Source organism: Oxyura jamaicensis, chromosome 2, assembly GCF_011077185.1.
Source record: "Oxyura jamaicensis isolate SHBP4307 breed ruddy duck chromosome 2, BPBGC_Ojam_1.0, whole genome shotgun sequence".
NCBI classification, from domain to species: Eukaryota; Metazoa; Chordata; class Aves; order Anseriformes; family Anatidae; genus Oxyura; species Oxyura jamaicensis.
The window spans coordinates 117,406,730-117,426,020 of NC_048894.1; the positions used below are offsets into that span (position 1 = coordinate 117,406,730).

The 19,291-nt window shown below is 34.4% G+C and overlaps 1 protein-coding gene across 2 annotated transcripts in view; it reads right to left on the reverse strand.

Moving 5' to 3' along the window:
• Nucleotides 1–2,997: 2,997 nt before the first annotated feature.
• Nucleotides 2,998–19,291, reverse strand: part of RB1CC1 (RB1 inducible coiled-coil 1) — a 74,854-nt gene continuing 58,560 nt past the window's right edge. Inside the window, exons 16-24 of one of the 2 annotated variants that reach the window (XM_035317100.1) lie at nt 17,662–17,821; nt 15,778–15,886; nt 15,427–15,667; nt 14,456–14,507; nt 13,104–13,151; nt 9,671–9,729; nt 7,758–7,885; nt 4,568–4,638; nt 2,998–3,973 (exon numbers count right to left, since the gene is read on the reverse strand). In XM_035317100.1, the coding sequence (XP_035172991.1) occupies nt 3,896–3,973; nt 4,568–4,638; nt 7,758–7,885; nt 9,671–9,729; nt 13,104–13,151; nt 14,456–14,507; nt 15,427–15,667; nt 15,778–15,886; nt 17,662–17,821 (946 nt within the window). In that variant the 3' untranslated portion in view covers nt 2,998–3,895. Of the gene's footprint in view, nt 3,974–4,567; nt 4,639–7,748; nt 7,886–9,670; nt 9,730–13,103; nt 13,152–14,455; nt 14,508–15,426; nt 15,668–15,777; nt 15,887–17,661; nt 17,822–19,291 lie in introns of both variants that reach the window. The other variant, XM_035317099.1, reaches the window with a different exon arrangement.

A 19,291-nucleotide genomic window follows, 5' to 3' on the forward strand; every position in this document is an offset into this window, starting at 1 on the left:
AAGATAGCTTACTGAAGTTTAATAGCCAAATGTAACTTGAAAAGGGAACAGTTCTTGGGTGATGAATGCTCTATTTCTAAAATTACTAAAATTAACCTTTTTACACTATGAAGGAGTAACTTTCTGTATTACAGCTTATTAATGAAAAATCTACCAGAATGAGTAAGCGCTACTAACTACTATTCAGTTTTTGCTGTTTACAGCCACCATGGTGTCTAGTTGAAACTCCACAGAAAAAGAAAGGCTGGAATATTGGGTACAGAGGAAACCTTGTACTACAAAATGGCACAGAATAATTTTGCAGAGTGAAGGGCATACTTTCCAGTCCTGCTATACAACATATGTAACGGCAGCTATATTTAGGGAAACACGTATACTTCTGTGTATGCTTAATCAGTCTTACTCATGCTTAATCAGTCTTACTCATTGGCCATCTTAAGATTCAAATGAACCACAAATTCTTAACAGTACAAGCGCCTGACTGGAGACGTACAGCAGCTGAGGTGCAAAAGCCACGTAACTCTCAGAGCGCTCAAACCAATACAGACTTCCAAGATATTTTTTTAAAAGTCCTTTTAAATTATCACCTCCTTTTGTTTAAGTCTACAGGATAAGGTTTGCTCTTAATCAACTTTATCCACTCTTCATGTTACTTTTTGCACTTCAAAATATAGTTGCTATTGTTAAAAGCCAGACTTCCAGACTAAATATATATTAGCAGTAGCACAAGAGGGTGTTTTTAAAAAAGCCAAATACATTTGCAAAACACAGCCACACGCAAAACAATGAAACAAATCTCTCATGACCTAACTAATTCCCGGCCTTCCCCTATCCTTCTGAATATACTGTTCCTCCAAATTATATAGCTATATACAAAGTTTTATTACGGAGCAAGATGAAACACATAGGTGGTGCATAGCAAGCATAGTTTCAAGAACCAGTAAGGCTGTGACATACAAAAAATATGTAAACTAAATTTTTTTCAATGACTGTTCAGAATCATTACTGAATATGTTAGGAGTTTGTTTGACAGAATTTCCATTTTGAATATACATAAAGATTATAAAATGAAACACATGACAAATATTCCTAAAAACCAAAGCCATTGCTGGTTATTTATATTTTAGAAGTATGATGTCATGTAAAAATAACAGCTATATCCTGGTATTCTTTTAAGTGGCAGATATCAGCAGGGAAGGACTTTCTTCTGCCCTCATGGTTTGCGTTACAGTACTTTATTTTAATCAAAGTATTTAGGCTAAACACAAGTTCATACTCAGAAATTACTTGTGTGTTTCTTGGTTCTATAAGCATCAGTCATGTTCTTGTCTGTGATAAGACAGAAATCAGAAGGAAATCAAGCCAACTTTTGTAGCACTATGCATCACTACTGCTACTGTCCACATAAAAGTTACATATAATTTCAATCTGCACAGCAAACTTTGACTAATTTCAAATGAAAGCACAGACTTTTAAGACAAAGGTAAAACAGTTTTATTTTGTTAAAAAAAAAAAAAAATTCTCAGCATGGAATTGTACACTCAGGAAGATAATCCCAGCAGCTGCAATGACCTACCTAATGTCATCCAAAGAGCAGCAAGACACACAGATCTTGGTGCTGTCTTAGAGGTTGGAGTACCAGAAACACAATTTAATTTTTGAATGCCCTAAACTGAATGTTTTGTAGGTGCATAGTTGTGTAAGCCCGTAATCAAACCTACAGTTTTATCCAATCTAACTTCACAAACACATCCTCCTCTCCATGAAGAAGGATCTGGAGGACCTTTTACTTATCTTTGAAGTAAGCTACTTAATAATGGCAATGGGATTTTACGTTGTAGTGCTGGACTACACACTATTATGCAGATCCATTGCTACTCAAGGAATAACCATTCTCCTAGAAATAGGACTCTGTGCCTCATAGCTAGCCCTGGTGGCTTCTAGATGAGTCCCTAAAAGGCAAATAAGGCTCAAAGCAGTAGGAAGATTATCTAAGGACTGGAGAATTTTTGTCAGTGGAGTAAAAGTATCAAGACAACTGAACACACAGCTTATTAGAAGGAATGAATAGTGCTGTGTGCGTACCTTCGTAAAGTGCTGTGTGTACACTTGACTCAACTGACTACAGGAACTTTAAACTTGCTTTATAGACCAATGTTATTTCCATATTTGACACTGTGTAATGCTCAAGTATGGTAATATTGTTCCTGAAGAACAAGGCACTTTTTTTTTTTTTTTAACTAAGCAGTTTTAGAAAAGTCCATCCGTCAACTAGCAAATTGAAGGATCAGGTAAGAAAGAGACTTGACAAAATGCCATCCTATTTTCCAGAGATTAACTGTCTTAGTTTTATTTTAAACAAAGGTGAGATACAATTCCAAGTCTGTGCACTTCCCAATTTTAAAAAATAAAAATCTGAACTTTTTTTTTGTTTGCTTACTTTAAAGTAAATCAGACAGGATCTTCTGGGTATTTAAGTAAACTAGTTAGTCTGAAGGAGTAATATTTTCAGAATATGGGCAGAAGCATCGACATTTTCATGTGATCATTTCTTTATCTTTTCTCTTCCTCCACCCAACACCTTCCGAAGACAACTGATACAATTATGTGATGATGATTTAAGTCCTAGACATAAGCTTATTGTTGAATCCAGAATTTCACTTTCAACTGGTAACTCATTTGTGGTACATCTTCTTATAGTATTATTGAAAAAATAAAACAGAATAAAGTAGACTATATTTTTAAACTGTAGCCAGTATAATTGTTTTTAAAAATATCATATTATCAGTCTGATTTGCTAACAAAATTAGTATCTACCTACTTAAACTCTTATTATTACACGGCAGTTACTGAATGCTGTTGAACACTAACTCCTTCTGGTGAAAATGTAGTTGTAATGAAACTTTTGAGTAACCAGATAAAAGCTGCAATAGATTAACATGAAATAAACATTATAGAAAGTTAATATTTAGAAGGCACACAAATGCTTCAAACACATACAGTTTCAAATCTTTATTGTTTTAAAATTCTACATGTCTTTTACAATTACAATAATTTGTTACTTAAATGACTCTTGTATGGGTTAATGTACAATGAGTTTTTTCCTGAAACTCAACCATGAAATACAATTTCATCAATATGATTTTTCTAAATAGATTAATACAAGATTTCTGGTTTGTTGGGAAGAACAAGTACTTAACTTTGAATAAACAGCACGTGAGTCTTCCCTTCAGAATCTGTGTGATCAATCCATTGAAAGTGCTTTTGAAGATTGCAGATCTAACTGTGACTGATTTCCAAAAATCAGTCCATCAAATTACTTTTATTTTTTTTAACATTAAAGAGCATTTTTCATGTAATGAAACAAGTTGCAGTAGTTATTTTTATTTATCTACTGAGGCAAACTCATGTTGAAGAAAAATTATATGATTATCTGCATGCAATGAACACTCTTCTTTAAATAGTTGATGAATTTTACACATATAAAGAATCTGTTAAAGAGTGCAAGTACTTTGATAATGATTTCACAAAAGGACATATGCTGGTAATAATGGTAACTAACATTTAACACCTAAATACAAGCTAATGTATATTTAACAGGCAATTAACATGGCTAACAAACCATGTTGCATGTGGTTGCCCTCTGAGAAAATGAACTCATTTGGTCCACACTCCTAAAGTTATCTGGGTAAAAAAATTGGAACAGGGCCAGAGATTCTGATGAAATTCTTGTTTCTAAAATGCGACCTGTTAAAAAGTAAAAGCAGTACATCAGTGAAGTATCTTGTCACATGACCTCAGTATAAAAACATGGCCTGGTATTCGGAGCGATGAACGAGCACTGAAGAACGAGTCAAAAAAGAATGGAGACAAAATGAACTGAAATTCTGTTGTGTTATACTTTCTTGTTCCACGGTACTGCTTTCACTCTGTAGAATTTTGTACCCAAAGGAACTTTAAATCTGTTTTGTGCCTACAAAAAAAAAAAAAGCATATTAGAAATGTAATCAGAGGATTATTCCTGTTTTTTGTTTTAAATAAAGACTGATTCCCATCCCTCTAAGTTTGCCAGATCTGGCGAGGTTCCTCTGTATCTCTTCATACTAAAGTATTGCCTTATCTGGGTCTCCAAAGATACCTCATCATTTTCCCTGTTTCCTGTAAAATTCTGATGGTTTGAAGGTACCAAAATCTTACTAGGAACTGAGCCAAAGTTTATTTAGGAATTGTAGCCTACAGGTCATTGAAACATTATTACACAGGGTTGATGGAAATAGTCACTAGGATCCAAACACAAACATCAGACAGTTTAATCACACAGGCAGGTTTTCCAGAGGCAAACCTACCCAAGTCACCTGCTCACTTACTCTTTTTCTAGTTCCCCTTCTCTTGCTATTCACCAACTCAAAAAATATAGCAAGAATGGCAGAACCCTGGACAATCTCTATACTGAAGTACTCTTACTCATTATGTGAAGAGTATACTTTTTATAATTGTTACAAACATTTCATCCATTTTTCTTCTCCATTCATGTAATCAGATTATGTTTCTATTCTACTCTTCTTACCTTTTTTGCCTGGCAATATTCCTTTTCCATAACTTTTCCTAGCACCCAAGGTCTCCTAGATGCACCTGAAGCTAAAGAGATGATATGTTTATTAGTTTGGATAGTCAACTTCAGCCAACAGGATATTATATTAACTATAGTTAAATATTATTTGATGACATTTTCCTTGAAAACATTAACTGTTCTAAAATATTTTTTTAAAGTAGTTAAAGCCACAAAAAATAAATTCACATGTCAGAATGTGGCTAATGGTATTTTCAAATAAAAACAATGTTTCAGATTAAACTTTATTTGAAAAAAGTAAAATTAGCAAAGAGAAAATCAAATCAAAACTGAAATGAAATTAACAACTCAAAATTATTCTAGCCAACCTTGTTTGACCTTTTAGTCAGATTTAAGATGAGAATTTCTTGAAGCATTTCAAAAGATTGAAAGTCTTCAATATAAAACTTTCAGCATTTATAAATTCTAGTAGAAGTAAGGACATGTACTTGTCCATTATTCCAAGAAATATCTATTTTATCAATGATCATGGCACAAATAAAGCATCAAAAACAGACTGAAGGAACATGCTCTGCATAAACAGTGCTTTTCTAAATGCAACTACGAAAAGCTAGATCTAGTGACTGGAATAGAAGTTAGAATAGAAGTCACTCAAGAACCAGCATTTCAAGTTTTAATCTTGCTCTTCAAAATTAATTTGGCTATTAATAATAAAGCAGATTCCATTCTGCTCAAAGCTCTTATATGTAAGTAGGAAGTATTCATATCTGGCCTGCATGCTGTACAACAATATATAGTGATTTAAATACAAGATTATTTTTTTTTTTTTGGATTTGCTTGGCTGGTGGACTTCATTAAATTCACAGAAATGAGGAAGATGCCCTTCATTCCTGAAATTTGCAAGTTAAAACTTCCGTATCAAGACGATGTGTGACAACACAGAAACCATGCAGTCTTCAAGCAATGTCAGTATCATCCTAACATTCTAAGTGTCCTTAATGGAGGCAGAGAGAACCTATGACAGCCTAAGTCCCTGACACTTAATATTGTGGAGATCTATACAGAAATACTAACAATTTATACATGTTGGTACAAAAGGTCAGATTTAAGTTGTTTTTGGCAATAATTTGGCAAAACAATAATTTGTAGTAGCTAGGTCCACATCAATTCTGATCTGTCACAAATAATACTAAAGCAACCTTTATTTCATTTTCCCTACTTTCCTAATGAAGAAAGAATCAAGACACTGTTTCTTGAAATACTGAGCTAGAAATAAAAGTGTTCCAAAGGTAAGTCTTCACGGTTGTTTTATGTACAGTTTTCTCAAACTTAACACTACCTCTGGTTAGCAAGTGGGAAGGACAGAACAAACAAAGTCCATTCAAAAACAGAGTTCTGTGAATTGCATACTCGGAATAATATACAAACTGAAATGGCAGTTACCTTATGTACGTAAACCAACAGTAAGAAAAATCAGTCACATTTCACAGTTATGTATGCAATACTAATGCCATTGTTAGACAGTATTTTATACTGTATCATATCTGTAAGATAGGAATTCTGCCCAGACACGTAAGAGAAAACATACAGCACAGATTCTTCAATAGTTTCTGAATTCAGTTAGAACTTTGTGGTCTTATTTTTCATTGTAACTGAAATCTATAACAAGCTCTGCTGCTTGAGTATAAATTAACAGCTTCTGACAAGCAACAGCAGAGACACATTTTCACTGATAAGTCAGAATTAATAGAGTTCCTTTTGATGCATGCTCTTAGATATTTCTGCAACAAAGATCTGGAGCACGGTGGGATGGGGAGGTTTGCAAAATACACATTAGGTGTGATAAAGACATTTACAAGAATCTATTTAATTTAGCATAGTTTATTGTAATGCACTAAACATTATTTTTCCTGATATCTGAAAGATTAATACTTCAATTGAGTTAAGTTTATGTAGCTGCCAAAACTTGCCAACGAGTAACCTGAAGAATAAACAGGGGAAAAAGCAAATGTACCACCAACCTGAACATAAACAAAAGCTACAGAAACTACTCTCTGAAGAATAATGAGTCCTGCTAAACACGATGTAGATACAGTGGAAAAAATTATCAGCAAAAAAATTGCTTACAAATCCCCCTATACTCAAGCTTACATTTTATTATAGACATGTATTTAGGGCCATAAATACATGAACCTAAATTCAAGTCAGTTCACAGAAGATGAGCTAGAGAGAGAACATGTTTTATCCAAAGACAATCTTTAAAGAGCATCAAAGTCACGTATTAAAAATAGGAACTGAGTATGCACAGTTTTGACAGAAATGTTACGAGTTTTGCATTTGCTATCCTCATCAAATAAAGACTGAAAACAAATTCTACATAATAATAGGCCTGAGACCTACACGATAATACACTATTATTGCTGATACTGAATGGCTAAGTGGCCTGATAGAATGTTTTCCCTAAATGATCAAAAGATTGGCGAAGCTGCCCTATGAGGAAAGGCTGTAGGCAGGTCTTTTGACCCTGGAGAACAGAAGGCTTGGGCAGACCTCATCACAGTATTCTGGTACTTAAAAGACAGCTGCAAAGAGGACAGAGGATCTCTTCACAAACAGCTACTTGGAGAACGCAAGGGGCAATGGGTACAATCTACACTGGGAGAAGTTTGTCTTGATATAAGAAAAATGTTTTATAGTGAGAAGAATCGATCGCTGGAGTCCCCAGAGACATGGTAGAATTCCTCATCACTACAGATTTTCAAGATGCAATTGTACAGGGTGCTAGACAATCTCATCCAGGCTCCCTTTTCCTACAAAAGGTTGGATGTGATGTTCTTTAGAGGTCTCCTCCAACCTAGGCTATTCTATGATTCTATGTTAATGTGAAATTTCTCTTTAATATACACTGGCTGTGTATAAAATTGGCATTTATTTATTACAGCTTGAAGATGCAGATATTTTTTTCTATTTTTCAGAGATATTACCTACATAAAATTTTGATTTAAAATGGTCTGTGTTGAAAGACAGTTATCAAAAAACAAAAGCTACAGAGAAAGTTAGTAGCTATTTACATTACACACTTCTTGTATTTAACACATACGTATTTATATCACTTAAGTGTTAGAAATTTAAGCGTTACTTATAGGAAGACAAATATTGAAAGTAATTTGACACTTACCACACTCACCTGGTTTCAGGTCCAATGCAGCAAGAGATTCTGAGTGCAAGAAATACAAGGTTGGACTAACAGTAAATAATACATAGTTGTCATGCCGTTCATCCAAGATTATTAGAACCAAATCGCCAACCTGAAAACTAGAGATATTAAGGAATTTAGTGAAAAAAGCACGACAGTTTAAGAGAACATAAATTGCAAGAAATATTTTTCCCCATACTGCACAGGATGAGATTAAGCTGCAAAGCAACACAATTGTCTACTTGTTATGCCAATTCATATACATTTTGTATTTTCTGGAGTCAACAAAAACTCTACTGTTTAAAAAGTATGTTTTTGAAGTGTTTTTCTATATCCATCAGCTCTTATTTTTTTCAAAGTAATTGACAGCTTTGCTTTAAAATATACACAAGAATACCTAACAAAATACAAGGTCTTTTTAAAAATTGATTTATATTCACCCATACTTATGATGATGATCACTGTACCACAGTATTTACAAACAGCCTTTTGATGTTTTAAATCGTAGCTAATTTGATCACATATAAATACACATTTGATCACATATAAAAAATATAGCAAAGCATTTATGTAGATATCTTAAAATTTTAGGCACACAGGACAAAGAAGGGATGAAATATTCATCTGGCTCTGACCAAAGGAATAAAAACAAAGAAATACTGTGGTGACTACATAAAAAGTTTCAAAAGTCTCGTTCTTCACAGCAGGTTAACACAAGCCACAAAGTTTTTCAGCCAAGTTTCAGTGACAGAAGTCAGAGAATTTCTGTCTCCAATTTGTTTCACGGTGCAAATGTGTTGGAAGTAATTTAATTACCCGTGAATGAAATGAAGTCTGAAATAGCTACAAATTAAGCATTAAATCATGAGAACACTAAGAATAAATATTACTATCATACTGAATGTGGGGGAGTAAGTGGCAAAGAAAGAGGGAAATGCTTCTTGGTAAAAGGGGGGTGGGGGGGCAGAAATATACTCAGGTACAGACAAGTAAATCTGGAGAGAAATCTAGCTCATATGCTTTAATGCACACTTTCAGATTAAGTAACACTTCCAGCTTTTCTCCCTGTACTGATTATGATGACAGAATATGACTCAAAGATATTTCTCTTGGACAGGTGATTTCTTTTTTCATAATATTTTTCTCCCCAGAGAATACTATGAGAACTGCCATAATATTCAGATACTCAAAGGAAAGGTTTATTCTGTACATAGTGCCCTTGTTACAGCAAAAATGCAATTTGGTGCAGTGCAGAAAACATTATAGGAATTTTTTTTCCCCCAAAAAAATCATTTTTTATATTCCTCAATCTCAAACAAATGTTACTTGAAATCAACTGTCTGTAGCTTTTGTATTTTTCAACAATTGACACACGCACACACAAGCAACAACTTTACATGTTAACAGTTCTGTAATACCTAACATTGAGTTAATTTCATTCTCTCAAGGTAAGTCAAAAGATTTTAGGAAAGTAGAATTTCTACTGAAATACAATAGAGTACTGTGCAGATTTGGGGTTAATAGTATTCCTTCTACCTTTTCTTAGCATGATTTCAGAAAGATAACAGCTAAACAAAAAGCAAGTCTAAAAGAAAATACTGGATGCATTCTAGAAATCCCACGAAATATTAGCCTTATGAACAGAGTAAAGAAAGGCAGGGAAATCAATGCCAAAATTCAATAATGAATTCAGAAAGGCTTTTTTTTTTTTTTAAAAAAAAAGGAAAGATGTTTATAAATTTTGATTTATGCTGAACTGGCATGGTTCAATAACTGACGTGCGAGCTATAAAGATGATCTATACACCTTTTCATTAAAAAGAATGGACAGAAGAACTGTGACATCGTTTAACAACATATTACTGAAGGCACATCCAACTATATGGAAAACAAATATGTACTTACTCTCTAATTGCTATTTTTTCAGAATGTCTTGAGGATACTGAAGACATGCTCTGGGACATCTATGAAAAAAACAAAGAAAGCTATAAAGAATTGGCAATCTATGATGGAATGTGAGCAGCAGGCAACAATATGGTTAAAATAAATCATTTGTTTTCAAACCTGCCTGCTCTTGTAGGTCACTGGCATTCTAAGAAGTCTGATGGTAAAATAGTAGAAGTTAAACTCTGAATGTTAAATTTGTCTAACTGCCATAAACTCAGTATGGGGATCTTCGGTTTACAGAGCATTGTCACACAATCCAAAGTTTATTGTATTAGAGCAAGATCCCCTGGAGTAAAATTGTAGTTAGATGTACTAAGACCAAACAAAGGCTTAATTATGAGAATGATGTGCAAAAACTCATCTCCTATAAATGAGGAGTTTGCCTTTAATTTGGTTTAAATTCCTCTAATACTGGCACACAAACCAACTGTAACAAAGTAAATTAGATGCAAAAATGACCATGTGTACACACACTATCAGCAGTAACCACGATATAAGAAATGAAAATAGGTATAGCTACTGCTCTGTATTTACAGATATACCAACCCATATACAAGCAACTAGAAAGAGAAGCTAATCTGATGTAAATTTATACAATTGTCTACACTTTGATAAATGTCCTGTAGGAACTCTGATTAAAGGTTGAGTAGTTTTTCCATTGGTTCCTACTTTCTGGACCATTTATGTATAAATGGCTAGACAAATCAAGGTTACTGAATACAGCACAACACAAAAAGCTCCTGACTTTTGATGACCCTCTCAGCAGTTTTCTTTATGTAGTCCGACTTCAGCTTCTTTTTCGTAGATTCACTTGACTTGCACAGTAATTCTCTTACTTGAAAAGAGTTACATCTAACAAGAAAAGTTGTCACCTGCTTATCATCTACTTAGGTTTTTCTCTAAAATATTTGAGAGTTTTCTTCAGATGTTAAGACTAAAGATTTTCATTTAATTGGACTGTTAAAATTAAATTAAAATGCAAGCTAGCACGTACCTTTTATTTAATTTCTAACTTAAAGAAAAAGCACAGAACAAACGAGAGCATTAAGTATATTTGGCAAAACTTAAGAATATTCTAGAGTTCAAATAGCTTAAATTGTGATTGTTTTACTCAGGTGGTCAGCTGAACTCCACCACAACCACTCTCTCCCCTTCCTGAAAGGGAAACAGGGAGAAAACACAATGACAAGGGCTCAAGGGTTGAGGTAAGGATGGGGAGATCACTCAACAATTATTATTCATGGCAAAACAGACTCAGCATGGCAAAACAGACTCAGGGGGAAATTAGGTCCCCCACGGGTGGCAGCTCCCCCCAGACCCTTGCTCCTGAGTGGGCTCCTCTCCACGGGCTGCAGCTCCAGCCCAGGGCCTGCTCCTGCAGGGGCTCTCCATGGGCCGCAGCCTCCTCCAGGCCACATCCACCTGCTCCTTTCTTAAATCTGCTCTCAGAGGCAGAAACATCACTTATTGGCTCAGCTCTGTCCAGCTGTGGGTTCCTTTGGGGCTGGCTGAAACTGGCCCTTATCTAAAATGGGGCAGCTTCTGGACTCTTCTCAGAGAGACCACCCCTGAAGCTGCCCCACTACCAAAACCTTGCCATGTAAACCAAACACACAAATAAAAGTTTTTTCAAGCTCATATAAAGTAATGAAAAAACTGTTAACAACATTCCTGCCATTAAAAGAAGCTCCTTTTAACCTTGTATTGCTAAAAGAGGTAACCCAAAAGAGGTAAAACTTTACTGCAAAATCCAGTGACCTGAGAAGATTCTTTTATTATACAGTACACCTTCTGGGTTCCTTATCTGAGGTAGCTGGATATAAATAAATATTGGTATGTTAATGTTGATGTATATTTTAGTTTTAGAAGAGTATTGGGAAGGGAGTGAGAAAAAGAAGGAGGAAGAGACGACAAAATATTTTATTTTTGAAACAGCTGACCTACGTGTAAGAAATTGAGAAGGTATGTTCTTATGCCCATTTAGAAGTTAATTTTGAATAGATTTAGACACCAATGATCTGATAATTTCTCCTATATAGCTTGTTATTAATTACACTAACAAAAAGATTTTTGTATTTATCTTGTACAACACCAGACTTCCTTCAACTTAATTTTACTCTTAGATGACAAAAGATCCAGAATTTAATTCAGGATACTACAGAGCAGTTTGGAAGACTGTCCAGTGCATTTGTTACACAGAAATGCACTGTGTGCACTTTATTAGCGCTCTGAATAAACAAGTATAAGGAAATATGCTTTAAAAGGTGTTGCAATCATTTATGATCTGCAACAGAAGTATTTTTAAGGACATGTTTTAATGTGGAATGGAAAGCTTTTGAAAATAACATTTAGTACCTGAATGTGTAACAGAACACAAGGAAATTCTAAACCAAATTTCAATCCTATCCCAGACAGAAAACTGACTGCTGTTATCTAACTAAGAAATTTAAACACTTTTGCTATGACATGTAACTTCATGCAACCACACAGATACCAGTTCTTACAAAATTCCTAGATATGTCGATTTAAATAAATGGAGATCTCCATGGCCAGTCCAACCACTCAACTGCCAGTAGAACTAACAATTTCCCGTATAAACTTTTTTTTTTTTAAATTAAGGTTAGGACCTACTAGCAATACTATGCTGTAGCTAAATAAATCGAGAAGGATTCATAGCTCATGAATTAAAGGAACTCTGTCAGCATATTCTCTATCCTTTAGGCATTGAATAATATTTCAACACATAAGATAAAAACGATGACTTAGTATTTTCAGTAGCTAAGCAAAATTAAAGTTTCATATTTGATAAAATTACAGATGCAGGTAGAAGGGTCTCTGAGTATTCTGAATGCTTTATTAGGATAGTTAGATTTTTGGCTTATAACTTAAAAGCACTTTGTAACAGAAGTGTGACAGAGTCAACAGCACTGATGGATTCTAATGTGCTGCACCCCTATTTTGAAAATTAAGAACAAAAAATCCTCTAAAATGTTAACATCAAAAAACTGTTTTCCAAAAACAATCTCTAGGTTACTGCTAAATATGCTTAACGTGCAGGCATATATATAAACTTGTAAACTAGCTTTCAATCTACTGTTCTTGAAGAACTGAGCCTTGGTGACACTGAAATTTACTCCCCCCAAACCAAGGCTAGAGAGTCTGTGCTCTTTGGGAAGAAGTCTCTCCAATCATATTCATCCATTCTATGGGAAAATGGCTAAACTGAGGTAACTCAAAGGTTATCAGATCACCAATTTGCCACTTGCATTACCTTTTAAAACGCTTTTGTAGTTAATAAACCACATTTTTAAGATTTAAATAAATTTTAACAAATTTAAAATTTGTATTTTTTTAAAGGTACTTAAAAGATATGCATTGCACAAACACTTACCAATCTTTGATTTAATCTCTTATTTTCCTCTTCTTTCAACTGCAAAGTCTGAAAGAAAATTGTATCTGATTAACTAATAAAATTTGTACACTATACACATCTTAAATAGTGTTGACATTACCAGTTCCAGAGAAGTTGCACAATAGAAATCTTTACTTGCTTCAGTTTTAAAACAGTAACAAAACATATTGAACAAAGACTTGTGCAAAGTTCAAAGGCCAGCAATTACTACTGTTAAACTATGCTTATCTCCACACTCATTCTCCTTAACTTGAAAACATGCCATTGATAAAACAGAAAAAAACAGATTACTATTCTGTGGCTGCCAGCTACTAAGCATGACAAATTCTTCACAAGCAGAATACAGAATAAAATGTGCAAATAGTCCTAATCAGAAACATCCAATCACTCGCATTATGTGGTTCAACATTCAAGTTCTCCTGATAATTACAGAATTTGGTATAAGTGATCCTAAAAAACTGAAGGCTAAAGACTGAAACTCAGGTTTCAATTTTGAAGAGGAAAAAAAAAGGCAACTAGCGAGCAGTTAAATATGACTAGACTGTTAAAAATAACCAGAACCTGAAAGATTTCAGTTTAATCACTGAGGATTAATTTAACTGTTTACCAATAAGTAAAAAGCTTATTTCAAACAGGTTCCACAATTTAATGTTTGCTGAAAGCTATACCCTAATATAAGTGTAACAGAAGTAAAAATTAAATTAACATATATTATTTGGGAGAGGCAAGGGAATGAGTCTTAGGTTTAAACTTACAATCTTAATCTGCACGTTAAATAAATACTTAATGTAGGAGCATTACTGTTAAGTCAGAAAATCGTAATATGAACATTCATAACAGGTGTTATCTCACTTTACAGAAGCAATATTGTCAAGATTATAGTGCATCCTAGGTAGAACTAAAATCATCTGAGTAGAGAGAAGAGTAGAAATAACCCGTTTGCAAAGGAAACAAAATCAATCTTGATTCCTGTCCAACTGTTTTGGATGCTTTGATTTGAAAATGCCAACTTTATTTTTTCCATGGTAAAAAAAATCCCTAAATTAATGAACCGTTACTCCAAAGAAGAAATACTACACCTGACTCATTTATCCCAAAATCTATATGAACAGAATGAAGTATAAATGAGCATTAAGCTAGGCCTGGTATAAATACAGTGTATTAATACTTACTTTGAATGACTTCAGTTATACCAATCTGAAATTCGTACAAACAGAAAAGCATTCCGCGTAATATTTATAAGCTTTGCTGATGCTACATTGCACCAGAGTATATAACAGACATTTATAATAATTAGCTGTAGTTCTTAATCTCACAAATAATCTACTCACTCTTTCTAACAACATGATCCTCTGTTTTTCTTCAGACATATGGACATTTTCACTAAAAGAAAAAAAAAGAAAACGGGTACATTAAAAGCAATATTTCTCCCCACACACTCGAAGTGCTTTTCGCCCCCTTCTCATTCACGCACAGATGAATGCCATCATTCTGCTATCATGATAAATAGCTTACTTCAGAGTTTACAGAATACTTTTGTACTAGCATTCCTAGTATATAGGCAGGGTATATATTTAAGAAAGAAAGAATCAGGAAAGAGAAGAATCGGGAAAGTAGCTGAGAAGCTGGGGGAGAAAAAAAATGAACTACAGCACAGAAAGGTAGTTTAAGAATCAGCACTGATATTTCTGGCAGAACCTTTGAAAAAAGGAAAAAGGTTTTTTTCCCCCTTCTATAATCCAGTGAATTTTCAGTTACTGATAAATAATAAGTTTGTGGTCACTTAAGAAGAATGGGGCCATTTCTGCATATTTCACAGGATTCAGCGCAAGATTTAGCCTATTTCTACCAACAACAGGTATCTCCCTTCCCACTCACACATGAACACCGTTATACAATCTACAGCAGTCACATGCTCAACCAACCATGAAGTATTTTGTGTTTGATATGAGTCAGCCACTGTTCATAAAATATGCCAAAAAATGCAAACACCACTAGCTTATCCTAGGTCTCTATTACAATTGCTCTTCTTCCACTTGATTTAAGTTTCATACCTAGATGTAGTTTTTCACCTTATAATTGAAAGGTCTTTAAGGCTGTCTACTTCAAAGCCATCAAAACCATGCATTTCTGATGGCTGTGATGCCACAATTGTATGTGTACGTTTAAAAGAAAATTCTTACTAAGAATATCAAAGGTGGAGGGAGTATTAAACATGCTCATTTGTACATTAGAACACCCAACAGCACACAAAGAATGACAGCATGCTTTGTGCAATTCTACTACAATGCCCCATACTTACTGCACAGCCATCATACTGGTTTCCATTGTGGAATCCATTCTTCCTTCAGCTGCAATGTCAGAAGCCAGTCTATCTGTGTCAGCAGGAGTATCAGCTGCGCATGCTCCACAAGCTTCTGAAGCTGCTGCTAAGTAGGTTGATGGAGAAAGATTACTACTTCTCAGCTTATTAACTTGTTCTTCAAGCTTTTTCTTTTCTTCAAGTAAACGAGCTCGATCTTCAGAAAGCGTTTCAATCAAATCTATGACAAATAAATCAAAATTCCTTTAATAGCAGAACTAAGGAGCAAAACCAACCTGAAGCAAATGAAATTGTCCTATTAGGAAAGAAATACTTTCACAGTATGCTTACCCTTATCTTTTTCTTGCTGTTGTGTTAGCATTTTTAATTTGTCACTAAGATCATTAATTATATTTTCTTTCTTCATTTTTTCTCTTGCCAAAACAGTGTTAAAATTGGTCTGAAAACAGAAAACAGTATTACTGAAATAGGAAATGTAAGAGACGAGTAGACCAAGAGGAGAGAAATGTAAAGCAAAGGCCCAAGCAAGAAATAAGCTGTTTGTTTTGATGCCATACTGAGGAAATTTCAGGCACTGGAATGGGTTGCCAAGGGAGGTGGTGGAGTCACTGTCCCTGGCGGTGTTCAAGGAAAGGTTGGATTTGGTGCTTATGGACATGGTTTGGTGGGTGATAATGGTGGTAGAGAGATAGCTGGACCAGATGGTTTTAGAGGTCTTTTCTAGCCTTAATGATTCTATGATATGAATCCCTCTACTAACCATTACACCCTCATACCTCCCACTTTTAGGGCTGTGGTGATGGGAGACAAAAAATTATCAACCAGATGATATTTTAAATCACAATTTCACTTTAGTGAATTTTAGGAGCCAGTCATGACCTTGACTAGCTTTAGATTCTCTATTTTCATTTTTTCTTTTTTTTCTTTTTTTTTTTATGCCTACTCATCTCTATCTTAAATCACAAGTTGACTGGTTATACAACTTATATAGTGCATTGCAGACTTTACTAAATGTCTGTCTAATAAAACTCACATAACACATCACAAGCATAAGCATAAGTAAAAACTTAAGTAACTTTGCTAAGGTGAAAATGACATCAAGTATGAGATTAAATACACAGAAAATTCAGCAATCATTGGAGGCAGTCTTGCAAGTTTTCAGCATTGGTGGATATGTTTACTTTAATTAGATTCTGTATTTCATAGGAATTTGAAATTAATGCTTCCCCTACCATCCTCTGCTGAATGAAAATTATTATCTAATGAGGAAAATGGCATACTAAGGCAGATTCCAGTACAAAAAGAAATCTTAAAATTATCAAAGTAATCTATAAAATATCCCTATTAGATTAACTATGTATGGCTCATTTCAGTATTAATGTCTGCAGTTCAGAAATTTCAAAAATACTCTTTTCCTTATAACTGTCTGATTTTCAGTTCTCTGTACCAAGCGATTCAAAGTTCATTCACCAAGCTGGTTGATTACTACACTGTCTCTCTGACCTTATTTGATCCTATTATAACTAAAGTAAGTAGAGGTGCTTAAAACAGAAAAACCTTTCTTAGTGGTTAACCGCTAAGCTGTAGATAATAGCTGTTACTTAGAGAGATTTAGTTTCAGAACTAAGCAGCTCTACAAAATCAGAGAATCACGATATTTTAAAAAGAAAAAATGCACCATTAATGATATTCTAATAATTAAATCAGTGTAGTATGAGTTTGTATCAAGGTGAGGAATACATAGAGTTGTTTAATATAGGTTTAGAGAGAAGTAAAAGATCACATTTGCTTTGAACCTCAAACGCCATCTGCCCAGGCTAATAAAGTATAAAAGCCATTAAGTAGCATTCCAAATCAATTAGTATTTCAAAGCTTTAATTATGTATTGCACAGAACAACACTGTTAACTTAAACTGTACTTAAGTGACATCTTTCTGGAGTTCAATATTAACAGATACAATTTACAGCACTAGCATAACAACACAAGCAACAGTGACGGAAAACACAAATTGAATCTGGATTGCACATTCCACAGATAGTTAAGCAATTAATAAATAAACCGTGGAGTACTGAATTTCATTAACACATCATATGACTCCACAAAACAGTACAAATTCTGAATGTGTGTTACGTAGCAAAAAACAAGTCCGTATCTTCAAAACGGCAAAAGAACACATTCTCACGGGAGGAAAAGTAATAAAGAATCAACTTTACCTGCTGCTCTGCAGTTAGAGATGTTCTGATGTTCTGCATTTCTTCATTCTTTTTTCTCTCTTGTTCTTCAAGTTGCTCCAAGAATTTCATTTTTTCTTCCTGAAGCTTTTCTTGAAGTTCAGCAACCAAGCTTGACTCAGCAGATGATTCAGTGGGAGGACTTAAAAGAAAATGTTTAGGCTTTAAATTTATGTCATATACAGAGTCCCAGAATATATGAAAGAAGCAAGCACACAGAAATCAGAAGTCAGTTTTGAGACAGTTTTCTCTGAAATGTTTAACAAATACTGTATTGCAATTAAGTCATTATTAATATTCAATTCTATTTTTAATCAGGTACATCTCAGCATATTCACACTCTCGGGCATTCTGTTTTCTAGTGCACTACAATGACTATATTTTGAAATTTTCTTGAGAGGGACTTTTGTTTTTACTTTTTGAACACAAGGTATGGAAAGTGGTGAAACAAGGAACGACAGATCAATTCCGTTGAGATTTTTAGTATGTCAAAATGTAAAGCCTACAGTACCCTTACAAAAATGAGCAATTCAGCAATAATTCAAAGGAATGCAGATGTAAAAGACAACTCTGGCTTGCAGAATCTGAAGAACAGCAGTAATGATCATAAAGAAAAGAAAGCATTAACTGTCACTCAGGCAGGAAGATTAATAACATTAAACGGCTCTTCAAACAGTTTGGCTATACCACCACTGTGTACAGTACTAGTACAGACAAATCCATTTTGTTCAGCAACTTTTGTGAAAACTTGTATTATTTTGAGTTTCAATTGTTCCTCTACTCCAGAGTTATATTTTCTATAAATTAAATTTCCCCAAACCTATCTACATACATGTGTCAATTTCTTTTTCCAGACTCAGCAGCCTAGAGGGGCAGTCTCCTGACATTAGATAGTCTGTGAAAAACACTGTGTGCTAATATACCAACTCCCACAAGCACAATTCCTAATCTAAAAATGCTTCAAGAATTCTTCAACACATCATCCAGCACAAACTCACCCTGTTTCTGCCATCAATTGTCCCTATCCAATTAAGAGAGCTACGTAAAAGTTTGGCTGGGAAGCGTAAGGAGGTATGCCTGCATCTTACAAGTAATGTTTTTTTTTTCTTTGCATTGTGTTATTCCAGGTTGCCTGAGTGCCAAGCTAATGCACCAGCCTAAACCCAAGACTGTTAGCTGCACCAAACCAAAGGAGGTGTCACTGGCCTTGCAGATGGACTGAATGAACTCTCAGCTCATTGGAAAACGACACTCAAGTACGTCGTTATCTAAGGATGCTCAATGCCTATGGTATTAGTTACAACGCCCACCTAACCTTTATTTTTCTTTCGGATACCAAAAGCACCTTTCTTCATGGACTGGGGTTCCTCTCGCAAGGACTCGACACTTTATAAACAAAATGCATTATTTTTCATGTCTTAATGCATGGGCCACAAACATTTCTTTCTAGCTTCTAAATATTTTTGTTAACTTTCATGAAAGTTCAAAAAATTAAATTTCTGATACCAATGCAACACTCAGATGAAATTCAACAATGCAAGTCCCTATCAGTGACTTCTGGAACGCTAGTGTAACATTGATCTTGAAGAAAAAGAGATCTTTTTCTTGAAGA